The 13,599-nt window shown below is 47.1% G+C and overlaps 1 protein-coding gene across 1 annotated transcript in view; it reads left to right on the forward strand.

The window, feature by feature from the left end:
- The first annotated feature begins 5,291 nt into the window (after positions 1-5,291).
- LOC144599344 (mannan-binding lectin serine protease 1-like) overlaps positions 5,292-13,599 on the forward strand; it is a 28,859-nt gene continuing 20,551 nt past the window's right edge. The window contains exons 1-3 of the mRNA XM_078410136.1: positions 5,292-5,382; positions 6,919-7,056; positions 8,074-8,187. Of these exons, the coding sequence (XP_078266262.1) occupies positions 7,005-7,056; positions 8,074-8,187 (166 nt within the window). The 5' untranslated portion in view covers positions 5,292-5,382; positions 6,919-7,004. The remainder of the gene's footprint in view (positions 5,383-6,918; positions 7,057-8,073; positions 8,188-13,599) is intronic.

A 13,599-nucleotide genomic window follows, 5' to 3' on the forward strand; every position in this document is an offset into this window, starting at 1 on the left:
CAGATTTCCTCGGCTCTGTGTCAGCTCAATGTGCATCCATATCAACAGATGCACTGAGCTATCAGTGTGCAGCTCCACCAACTCCATCCTTCTGAGGAATGTTGGTGAAATATCCACCTGTGTCTCTGGCTCCACTCAAACCTCTCTCTTGGTCCCTGAGGGGCCTGCTCTTTCCCTAGTTATGCTTTTGCTTCTGATATTCTTACTAAAGCTTGCTTATTCTCAATGACCCTTGAGTCTGTAACAGATCCAGTGAGTTTTGTGTGTTCACGCCTGTAAAGACAGATGTGGAGAATAATTTAATTCCTGTTAAAATCTGTCTCTATAAAGGGCCCACATTTGCCCTCGATAGTCTCCTTTTTACAAGACTATACAAGGCTCTCCAGTTTACTCTCATATTCCAGTTTGCATTTCTTCACCAATTTCTTTACCCTTCCCTGCAAAGCTGCTTTGTCCCATTGCTATTTCCTGCAACTTTTTCTTTCAATTTTCAATTGTGCGTCATGAATGAAGATGACTTTCACTGGAGCATTGAGATGAGTAATTTCTTATAGTCCTGGTCTTCACACGAGGAACTGGACACCACACTCAAGCGTGGTCTAATAATTGTGATTCATTTAGAGCAGAAAATCCAGCCTTTTGTATTTTATGCTTCTATTTATAAACATTGTAATCAAGCTTTCTTTTTATCAAATGTCTCCATTTCCCAGCCCCTTCCACCTCTATGCACACACATTTCCCAGCCCCTTCCACCTCTATGCACACACATTTCCCAGCCCCTTCCACCTCTATGCACACACATTTCCCAGCCCCTTCCACCTCTATGCACACACATTTCTCCTTCCCCGTATCCTCACCTCCCATCCCTGTCCCATATTCCCCCTTTATTCCCCTTCCTCACTCTCCCTCTATAGATCAGCATAACCACAGATATGTACACAAGTGCAATGACTGCAGTGTAAGAATACAAGACTTCAGCAAGGCAACCCTCACTTTTATCCACCTATTTGCCAGCCTTTCTCCCATGTTAACCTTTCCCGTACTTTCCAGCTAGCTTTTGTTTGTGCACCCCGATCTGAGAGATCAGGAACTGTTCCATCCGCCCATGATGTCAATTAAATCATGTGCTCACTCACACAGCACCACAGCCCACACACAGATACACACAGCCCACACATACACGCGCGCACACGCACGCACACACACACACCACTCACACACAGCCCTCACACACAAACAGCACACACTCACACACATACACACACGCACACACACACACATGCGCGCACACACACACACATCCCTTAGACACACTCACACAGCCCACACACTCACACACACACATAGCCCACACAGCCCTCTCACACACACAGCCCTCACACAGACAGACACACACACACACACACACACACACACAGCTCACACACAAGCGCGCCCACACACACACACACACAGCCTTCACACACACACACAGCCCACACACACACAGCCCACACACACACACACACACACACAGCGCCCTCACACACATACACACACACAGCCTTCACACACACAGCCCACACACACACACAGCGCCCTCACACACATACACACACACAGCCCTCACATACACAGCCCTCACACACACACAGCCCTCACATGCGCGTGCACACACACACACACACACACACAGCCCTCACATGCGCGTGCACACACACACACACACACACACACACACACACACAGCCCTCACACACACACAGCCCTCACACACACACAGCCCTCACACACACACACACCCTCACACACACACACACCCACACACACAGCCCTCACACACACACACCCTCACACACCCTCACACACACAGCCCTCACACACACACACAGCCCTCATACAACCACATATAAACACACACACACACATACCCCTCACACACACAGCACCACAGCCCTCACACACACACAGCCCACACACATACACACAGCCCTGGCACACACACACACACACACACACATAGCCCGCACACACACACACACAGCCCTCACACACACACACCCCTCACACACACACACGCCGCCCTCTCACACACACACACATAGCCCGCACACACACACACACACAGCCCTCACACACACACACCCCTCACACACACACACGCCGCCCTCTCACACACACACACATAGCCCGCACACACACACACACACAGCCCTCACACACACACACCCCTCACACACACACACACAACCCTCTCACACACACACACAGCCCACACACGCACACACACAGCCCTCACGCACACACACAGCCCTCACGCACACACACACACAGCCCTCACACACACACACAGCCCTCTCACACACACACACACAGCCCACACACGCACACACACACACAGCCCTCATGCACACACACACACACACACAGCCCTCATGCACACACACACACACAGCCCTCACACACACACACACAGCCCTCTCACACACACACACACAGCCCACACACGCACACACACACACAGCCCTCACGCACACACACACACACACACGCCTCACACACACACACACAGCCCTCACGCACACACACACACACAGCCCTCACACACACACACACGCCTCACACACACACACACAGCCCTCACGCACACACAAACACACACACACATACACACAGACATCACCACAGCACCTCAGTGCTTCCTCCCTCAGCCCTTTGTTCCGGCGCTGCTGTTCCACGTTGAAGTGGAGGGTCTGAGAGGGCTGGTGTGTTTCAGTGCAATCCTTCAGCACTATCCTCCCTCCATCGCTAGTCTTGTTTCTGGCATGAGACTCCAACCTCTGATGTTTTGACAGAGGTGACAGTGCGGTAATAAAACTGAAAACGTTGGAAGCACACAGCTCAGCAGGCAGCATCTGCTGAAGGAGAAATTTGTATCAGGTGGAACGTTCTTCTCTATTCGGCTTCAATTCCAGAGATTCAGCCAGTTTCCCTCGCTGAGCTTTTGTCAACTTTTAAATCCACAGACCATTCATCAGAATAATTCTAATGAAACATCTTCCCAGAAGCTCCTGGCCAAAGATACTGGAGTACCAAGACAGACCACTCGACTCTGAAAACTGTAGTCGGGCATGGGTACATTTCAGCGCCATTTTAGTAGGCAGATTCTGTGTGCTAGACTGGGCAGTGTACACAACTCAGCGATTTCTTCGTATATAAAATGTTTGCAAACAATTATTTTTGTTCCACTTCTTGGATAAGTTGATAGTTGACATTTATAACTATTTCTTGAAGAGTTGCTGCTTCGTGATCTTTAAACTTTGGATGTTACTGATTGAATATTTGCACTAGAGATCCACTCTGTCTGTATCAGGCCAATTGAACATATTTAATGAACTGTTCTTCTTTACTTTCTCTGTTAATTTTAATTTCACCTCCACAAGCTGTATCTCTTTTTAGAAACATAGAAACATAGAAAATAGGTGCACTAGGAGGTCATTCGGCCCTTCGAGCCAGCACCGCCATTCATTGTGATCATGGCTGATCATCCACACAGTAACCCGTGCCTGCCTTCTCCCCATATCCCGTGATTCCACTAGCCCCTAGAGCTCTATCTAACTCTCTCTTAAATCCATCCAGTGACTTGGCCTCCACTGCCCTCTGTGGCAGAGAATTCCACAAATTCACAACACTCTGGGTTGTTTTAATTTAAAAAGTCATGGAAGCAGAGATTAGGCATTTACAAACAATAGAACTCTACTGTATCCACAATATAATTGCAAAGACATTTAACTTAATACTTAGAGCCAAGAAATTTTCAATTGATGAATTGATTAGTTAAAAACGCTTGACAGCCACTAAAATGACCAATGCTGCCTGATGTGGTACAGAAGCATGAATTCAATTCAAATAGACACAGGCAGCATCTCTGGAGAAAAAGGATAGGAGGTGTTTCAGGTTGGGACCCTTCTTCAGACAAGGGGGGGGGGGGGGGGGGATGAAGAGCTGGTATAAATCAGGACCTGATCTTTTCATTGGTTAGTTGATATGCGAAACAGTGCAACCCTGCATATCTTGCACACAAAATGATGTAAATCTTACCATCAATGACAGAAATAAAAAGTGTTATCCTTGTTTATGAAGCTCATTTTTGAATGATGTAAAATTGAAGGGGGTTGGTGCAATATACTGCTTACCCACAAATGTGTCGTTATGAGATATTCACATTTGAAAAATCCATAAATTACAAAAAAATCAAGAAGGTGCCTATGTTATTTGACCAATTTATCAGTTGAATTTAAATATGATTTTTTTACAGGTTGTAGGGTAGAGGGTAAGGATCGTGTTAATGCATGTAACGCATTTTTCACAAAAGTGAGGGTTAGCACTATATTGCATCAACCCCCTCAATTATATGTTAAATTCAAAACTAAACTATTCATGTCTAAAGCTAGCACCTCTGTAACGGAAATAAGTTTGATGTCACTGATTGTGAATGTGTATGGGTAGGCACTAATGAAATGTGTGAGAGAACAGTGATCATGATAGGGAGAACCATGTGATGAGAAGTGTGGAGAGAGAGAGAGAGAGAGAGAGAGAGAGAGAGAGAGAGAGAGAGAGAGAGAGAGAGAGAGAGAGAGAGAGAGAGAGAGAGAGAGAGAGAGAGAGAGAGAGAGAGAGAGAGAGAGAGAGAGAGAGAGAGAGAGAGAGAGAGAGAGAGAGAGAGAGAGAGAGAGAGAGAGAGAGAGAGAGAGAGAGAGAGAGAGAGGGGAAATTGCACAAAAGAGGGGGCTGGGGAGGAAAGATGGGAGGGAAATGGACAGAGACAGGAAGAAATAATAAAATCTGAGAGATTAAGCAGGAGGAAAACATTAAAAAATAAAAATAACAAAATGTGAGTTGATAGATGAGATATATTCTGCATTTTAATGGTATAATCACACACACTGTTCCCCCACAACACTGATTACACTGCGAGAGACAGAGGGCACGGCGGGTTTTGCCTACTAAGATGGCGGCCGCTCGGCTCCTTTGTGCACTCCACTTCAGTGTAGGCGATGTCAACGGAGTGGTCCATCTTGTTACTCTGGTATCTTTGCTCCTGACTGAGGCCTGTCTCTGCATTTTCTGTTTGACTTCCCCTGTGCCGGTGGGTTGTTTATGGTCGTGGCCTGTGCAGTGATGGGCGAGTTGCTGGTGGATGGCACAGTGAGTGTGGTCTGTGGTCGGGGCCTTTGGGAGCAGTCAGCTGGTTTGTTGTAAATGTTGATTGTGATTTAAATCAGGGTCCTGTGCTTCTTACAGGACCCTTGGTGACTGCCCGGCCCCAGAGTCACAGTCAACCATTCGTGGCAGGAAGGACCCTCAGCACCACTAGTTAAAGGGATCATCCACAACTCACAGGTCAGTTGCTGGTTTGTCATTTCAGGTGCTGGTTCATCTGGGAAATTCTCATTGTGATTTGCGATTGGGAAAGTTGATATTCTGCAAATGGAGAGAGACCAGGAAGGGCAGCCGTTGGAGAAGGAGGAACGGGAGAGGGGGATTGGAGGGGAAGAGGGACTTTGTGAAGGCGGCCAGACCTGCAATCTCCAGGCGGACTGGCACCATTAGATGTGAGGGTCCTTCCTCAAGTTAACCAGGGGAGGGGCGGTCCATAGGTGAGGCGGTGGGTGCAGGCCGAGATCATCAACAATCCTAGGATCCTGTCACTCCACCAGTTGGGGCAGGGAGGGACGAGGATTCGCAAGGCCATGTGGGGTAGCATTGCCCCTGCAAGCACTGTGCACTGTGGAGGGTTTGATTGTATTCATGAATGTCTTTTGGTTGACTAGATGGCACGCAAACAAAAGCTTTTCACTATAGACAGACACAAAAAGCTGGAGTAACTCAGCGGGTCAGACAGCATCTCTGGAGAGAAGGAATAGGTGATGTTTCGGGTCAAGATCCTTCTTCACTATAGCTCGGTGCACATGATAATGATAAGCTAAACTAAATTAAAAGCTTGTAGTCTCGGGGGAAAAGTCAGAATCTTTTTTCCAGGGTCCAAATCTCAAGGACTAGAGTGTATAGGTGTAAAGTACAAGGCCAAAGTGTAAAGGGAATGTGCAGGGAATGATTATTATTCAGAGGGTGGGCTTGGAACATGCTGCCAGGGGGTTGTGGTGGAGGCAGATGCGATGTTCAGGAGCCATGTAGATAGGCAGCTGGGTGTGCAGGGAATGAGGGCTATGGATCACATGCAGGCAGAGGAGATTAGTTTATCATGGTATCATGTTCGGAACAGACATTGTGGTCTGAATGATCCGTTCATGTGCTACACTTTTCTATGTTCTATATTTTGATGAAGATTCCAGTATCAGCAATCTCTTGTGTCTCCATGACTTTTAACCTTATTGGTTGCTTAGTGGAAAGTTGAAACTTGCTATTAACTATCAGCTGAATTTGCAAATATTTCTGCTGTGGGACATTTCTTATTTCCTGATAGTGAACATCTCTCTCTTTCATTCCACATTTGTGGCATGAAGCATTTTACATTGATCAACGTGATCTTTGCACTTCTGTCACACCTACTCACACTTGTATGTTGTGCCCTCCCTGCACACGGTGTGTCCTCTGCTTTAATTGCCAGTAAGATCAGCAGGATAATTCTAACCATTGCCCTCAGGCAGAAATTAGCTGTCAAGTCAAGTCAAATTTATTTGTCACATACACATACTCGATGTGCAGTGAAGTGTGTTGGGAAACAAAAGAACAAGACCCTTTTACCAGTGCAGCAGGGAACATGGGAACATGGGAACATGGGAACCTTGCCCGAATGGGCCTGAAGTGAATGTGTCTGAGAATTCAGTGTGTTGAACCTTGTGCATTGATTCTTTAGTCTCGGAACGTTACTTGCAATGTACAACGTTGAATGACTGTTTGTGTACAACCTTCCAGTGTGTGGAGAGCCCCGAATACAGAGGCCATCAATCCAAGCCAAAATCGCTCAGGGCAGAGTGGTGTCAAGGGGATCTTCACCCTGGATGGCAATGTTATCAAAGAGCGGCATCCCATTCTGTGGAGGCTCCTTAATCGGTGAGTGAAACTCAGTGAAAACATCGCAGGTACTGAAACCGGAAATAACAGCAGAAAGTGCTAGAAACACTTTGTTCTGATGAAGTCTCCAACAGGAAATTGTGGGCCAGTTAGCTTGACTTCAATGGTGGGCAAGATTCTTAAGTCCATTATTAAGGATCAGGTACTTGGAAGCACCTGATAAAACAAGCCAAAGGCAGTGTGATCAGCAGTCGTTCAGAGAAGACCTTGCCTGTCAAATCTATTGGACTTCATGGAGGAGGATAGACAAAGGAGAGTAGTGAGGGATGTTTACTTGGATTTTCAGAAGGCCTTTGATAAGCTGCTGCAGGTGAGGTTGCTAAACAAGATAGGGACCCATGGTATTAGAGGCAAGGTATTAGCATAGATAGAAGATTGGCTGGATGGCAGAAGGCAAAGAGTGGCAATAAAAGGGGGCTTTTTCTGGTTGGCTGCCAGACTAGTGGTGATCTGCTGGGGTGGGTGTTAGGTAGGGGTGCCAACTATCTCACTCCCAAATAAGGGACATGATGATGTCACCACCCCGTGTCCCACGTGACCTCACCCAGCCAAGGGCCACGTGCTCCCGCTCCACCAATGGCGGCCGCCTGGGCCGGGAGGCGGGTTGCCCCGAATGGGACAAATCAATTTAGCCCAAAATACGGGATGTCCTGGCTAATACGGGACAGTTGGCAACCCTAATATTAGGGCTGCTACTTTTCACATTGTATTTTAATGATCTGGATGATGAAATTGATGGCTTTGTGGCCAGGTTTGAGGATGTTATGAAGGTAGGTGGAGGGGCAGGTAATGTCAAGGAAGCAGCAGAAGACATGGACAGGTTGGAAGAGAAGGCAAAGAAGTGGCGGTACAGCAGCTTCTCTGGAGAAAAGGGTGGGGTCCGGTACTGTAGGGTGGGGCCCGGTACTGTAGAGACCCATGGGGACAGGCTTGTTGTTCGTGCTGACAGAAGCCTGTGCATGCTAACACTAAGCCATGGTTCCCTCTGTGCTGCAGGAAAGGAGTGGGTCGTGACTGCTGCACACTGTCTTCATCTTCCCTCAGACCCAGACAACCCAGACCAGAGCGACACTGTGCTCATCAACATCACGTCATTTAAAGTCATCTTGGGTGAGTGTCCTGCCTCTGAAAACAACTTTACACCAGGCCGCTGTCTGTCCAGAGTTGGACGGTGGGAAGAGTTGAAGAGGTTTCACGGCCTGCCCTTCATTCTCAGCCGTCGAGACCCAGGATCGGACTTCCTATACTCTAAGGAATAAAGTCCTAGCGCGCCCAACTTCTCCCTATAACTCAGGCCCTCGAGTCCTTGTAACATCTTCGTAACTCTTCTCTGAATTCTTTCCAGCTTAATGAGGTGAATCAATCAGTGCCCTAACTATTAGGAAGACTGTTTAGAAGCTCGATAAGAGAAGGGAAGAAGCTGTTTCTGAGTCTGGTGTTGTGCACTTTCAAGCTTCTGTGTCTTCTGCCCGACGGCAGTGGGACAAGAAGGATTGACTGAGGGGGAAATGGTCTTTCCTGCATTTGCCTCCCCAAAGTTCTGTCTTTTAGAAACATACTGCTGCGTTGGACACCATCACCAGTTGAGGGAATGAAGGGCTGGGATCAAATGCTGGTCTCTCCCCAACATTGCTGGAAGGTACTCAAGGAGGTAGCTCCAGAAATCGTGGACGCATTGGTGATCATTTTCCAATGTTCAGTAGATTCAGAATCAGTATTATCTCAATGGAGTTAGTTTAGGTAAGGGGGAGGTAGGTGCAGTGAGGCCTGGGTTTCCTTGTACACCAGTCACTGAATGTTGGCGTGCAGGTACAGCAGGCAGTGAAGAAAGCTAATGGCATGTTGGCCTTCATAACGAGAGGATTTCAGTATAGGAGTAAAGAGGTTCTTTTGCAGTTGTATAGGGCCCTGGTAAGACCACATCTGGAGTATTGTGTACAGTTTTGGTCTCCTAATTTGAGGAAGGACATCCTTGTAATTGAGGCAGTGCAGCGTAGGTTCACGAGATTGATCCCTGGGATGGTGGGACTGTCATATGAGGAAAGATTGAAAAGATTAGGCTTGTATTCACTGGAGTTTAGAAGGATGAGAGGGGATCTTATAGAGACATATAAAATTATAAAAGGACTGGACAAGCTAGATGCAGGGAAAATGTTCCCAATGTTGGGCGAGTCCAGAACCAGGGGCCACAGTCTTAGAATAAAGGGGAGGCCATTTAAAACTGAGGTGAGAAAAAACTTTTTCACCCAGAGTTGTGAATTTGTGGAATTATCTGCCACAGAGGGCAGTGGAAGCCAAATCACTGAATGGATTTAAGAGAGAGTTAGATAGAGCTCTATGGGATAGTGAAATCAAAGGATATGGGGAGAAGGCAGGCACGGGTTATTGATTGGGGATGATCAGCCATGATCACAATGAATGGCAGTGCTGGCTCGAAGGGCCGAATGGCCTCCTCCTGCACCTATTTTCTATGTTTCTAGTTCCTGTGGATTGGAGGGTCGCTAATATTATCTCACTTTTCATAGACAATAGGTGCAGGAGTAGGCCATTCGACCTACCCCTTATTCTTAAACTGTGGCCCCTGGTTCTGGACTCCCCCAACATTGGGAACATGGTTCCTGCCTCTAACGTGTCCAACCCCTTAATAATCTTATATGTTTCGATAAGATCCCCTCTCATCCTTCTAAATTCCAGTGTATACAAGCCTAGTCGCTCCAGTCTTTCAACATATTACAGTCCCGCCATTCCGGGAATTAACCTAGTAAACCTACGCTGCACGCCTTCAATAGCAAGAATATCCTTCCTGAAATTTGGAGATCAAAACTGCACACTGTACTCCAGGTGCGGTCTCACTAGGGCCCTGTACAACTGCAGAAGGACCTCTTTGCTCCTATACTCAAGTCCTCTTGTTATGAAGGTCAACATTCCATTGGCTTTCTTCACTGCCTATTGTACCTGCATGCTTACTTTCAGTGACTGGTGTACAAGGACACCCAGGTCTCGTTGTACCTCCCCTTTTCCTAACTTGACACCATTCAGATAATAATCTGCCTTCCTGTTCTTGCCACCAAAGTGGATAACTTCACACTTATCCACATTAAACTGCATCTGCCATGCATCCGCCCACTCACACAACCTGTCCAAGTCATCCTGCAACCTCATAGCATCTTCCTCACAGTTCACACAGCTTTGTGTCATCTACAAATTTGCTAATGGTACTTTTAATCCCTTCATCCAAGTCATTAATGTATATTGTAAATAGCTGCGGTCCCAGCACCGAGCCTTGCGGTACTCCACTAGTCACTGCCTGCCATTCTGAAAGGGACCCATTTATCCCCACTCTTTGCTTTCTGTCTGTCAACTAATTTTCTATCCATGTCAGTACCCTACCCCCAATACCATGTGCTCTAATTTTGCCCACTAATCTCCTATGTGGGACCTTGTCGAAGGCTTTCTGAAAGTCGAGGTACACCACATCCACCGGCTCTCCCCTGTCAATTTTCCAAGTTACATCCTCAAAGAATTCCAGAAGAGAGCTCAAGAGAAAACGGGGAATTAATTAGCCTGACATCGGTGGTGGGGAAGATGCTGGAGTCAATTATTAAAGTAATAATGGTGCATTTGGATAGCAGTAAAAGGATTGGTCCGAGTCAGCATGAAGGGGAAATCCTGCTCGATTAATCTTCTGGAATTTTTTGAGGATGTGACAAGTAAAATGGTTGAAGGAGAGCCAGTGGATGTAGTGTATCTAGACTTTCAGAAAGCCTTTGATAAGGACCCACACGGGAGATTTGTGGGCAAAATTAGAGCACATGGTATTGGGGGTAGGGTATTGATATGGATAGAGAATTGGTTGGCAGACAGGAAGCAAAGAGTAGGAATAAATGGGTCCTTTTCAGAACGGCAGGCAGTGGCGAGTGGAGTGCCACAAGGCTCGGTGTTGGGGCCGCAACTATTTACAATATATATGAATAATTTGGATGATGGAATTAAAAGTAACACTAGCATATTTGCAGATGACACAAAGCTGGGCGGCAGTGTGAACGGCAAAGAGGATGTTAGCAGGGTGACTTGGACAGGTTGAGTGAGTGGGTAGATGCATGGCAGATGCAGTATAATGTAGATAAATGTGAGGTTATCCACTTTGGCGGCAAAAACAAGGAGGCAGATTATTATCTCAAAGGTGTTAGATTCGGAAAAAGGGAAGTGCAACGAGACCTTGGTGTCCTTGTACAGCAGTCACTGAAAGTAAACATGCCGGTACAGCAGGCAGTGAAGAAAGCTAATGGCATGTTGGCCTTCATAACTAAAGGATTTCAGTATAGTCAAGTCAAGTCAAGTCAAGTCAATTTTACTTGTATAGCACATTTAAAAACAACCCACGTTGACCAAAGTGCTGTACATCTGATTAGGTACTAAGGAAAAAAATGAAACATACAGTAGCACGCAAACAGTTCACAGCGCCTCCTCAATGAGCCTCAAACGCTAGGGAGTAGAAATAGGTTTTGAGCCTGGATTTAAAGGAGTCGATGGAGGGGGCAGTTCTGATGGGGAGAGGGATGCTGTTCCACAGTCTAGGAGCTGCAACCGCAAAAGCGCGGTCACCCCTGAGCTTAAGCCTAGACCGCGGGATAGTGAGTAGCCCCAAGCCCCAAGGGACCTGGAGTTAGAGAGGGGGGTTAGAAGATTTTTGATGTGGTGGGGGAATGTCCATTTAGGGCTTTATACGTGAATAGGAGGAGCTTGAAGTTGATTCTGTACCGTACAGGGAGCCAGTGGAGAGAGGCCAGAATCGGGGTGATGTGGTCCCTTTTACGGGTACCCGTCAGGAGTCTCGCTGCGGCGTTTTGGACCAGTTGCAGGCAGGACAGGGAAGATTGGCTGATCCCAGTGTATAGGGAGTTGCAGTAGTCTAGGCGGGAGGAAATGAAAGCGTGAATGATTTTTTCTGTGTCGTCAAATTGGAGGAAAGATTTGATTTTAGCTATGGTTCGAAGTTGGAAGAAGCTGGCTTTTACCACAGCGTTGACTTGCTTATCAAATTTTAATGCAGAGTCAAATATCATGCCGAGGTTTTTGACATGCGGTTTGACTAGGCAGGATAGACTTCCAAGACTGCCTGTAATCGATTTGATGGAGTCGGGGGGGGGGGGCCGAATAGGATGACCTCAGACTTGCTCTCATTTAATTGGAGGAAGTTCTGTGCCATCCAACATTTTATGTCCTCAAGGCAGTGTAAGAGGCTGTTTAAATTTGACTGGTTGTTGGGTTTCAGGGGGAGGTAAAGCTGAGTGTCATCGGCATAGCAGTGGAAAGAAATGCCTTGCCTTTGAATGATTTGGCCAAGGGGGAGCATGTATAGAGAGAAGAGAATGGGGCCTAGGATGGAGCCTTGTGGAACTCCGCAGGAGAGGCTAGCTGGAGCAGTGGAATAACTGCCTATGTTGATGGCGAAACTCCTATCTTTGAGGTACGAAGCTAACCAGCTCAGGGCAGTGCCATCAATGCCAACCGCGTACCGGAGATGGTCAATAAGGATGGTGTGGTCCACTGTATCGAACGCTGCGCTGAGGTCGAGAAGGAGCAGGATTGCACAGTCGCCGGTGACGATGGCGAGAAGCAGGTCGTTGTGTAGCTTCAACAAGGCAGACTCTGTGCTGTGGTGGGCTCTGAAACCTGACTGGAAACTTTCCAGGATGGTGTTTTGGTGCAGGTAGGGCACTAATTGGTTTAGAATTGCCTTTTCAAGGACTTTTGACAGGAATGGCAGTTTGGAAATGGGTCTGTAGTTGCTAGGCAAGGTGGGGTCTAGGTTAGGTTTTTTCAGTAGGGGCTGGACCACCGCGTGCTTGAAACTGGTTGGAACAGTGCCAGTGGCCAGAGAACTGTTGATAATAGAGAGGATGCTGGGACCGGCTATTGCAATGACATCCTTCAGAAGGGCAGTGGGGGCAGGATCAAGGGGGCAGGTTGCAGGTTTCATAGCGGAGACAAGCTTTGCAAGGGAGGATAGAGTGACGGGTTGGAAGCAGTCCAATTTAGATGAACAGACCAGTGAGACAGCTAGGTCACGGGTGGGAGGGGAAATGTTCATTCTAATGTTCTCAACTTTAGCGAATTCTTCGCACTTAGCAGGGGACCCAACTAAGCTGGTACTGGGAGCGGGACATATGACAGAGGTAATTGTTCTAAATAGGACCTTGGAGTTATGAGAGTTTTTGGAAATAAGGTCGGAGAAGTATTGTGCTCTAGCAGACTTTACTGCTTCCTGGTATTTGAGAAGATTGTTTCTCAGAATTTCGAAGGTGTAAAGTATAGGTGTAAAGAGGTCCTTCTGCAGTTGTACGGGACCCTAGTGAGACCATATCTGGAGTATTGTGTACAGTTTTGGTCTCCTAATTTGAGGAAGGACATCCTTGCTATTGAGGCAGTGCAGCGTAGGTTCACGAGGTTAATCCCCGGGGTGGCAGGACTGTCAGATGAGGAAAGATTGGAAAGACTGGGTTTTAGAAGGAGTTTAGA

Source organism: Rhinoraja longicauda, chromosome 13 (assembly GCF_053455715.1).
Source record: "Rhinoraja longicauda isolate Sanriku21f chromosome 13, sRhiLon1.1, whole genome shotgun sequence".
In the NCBI taxonomy this organism is placed as follows: Eukaryota; Metazoa; Chordata; class Chondrichthyes; order Rajiformes; family Arhynchobatidae; genus Rhinoraja; species Rhinoraja longicauda.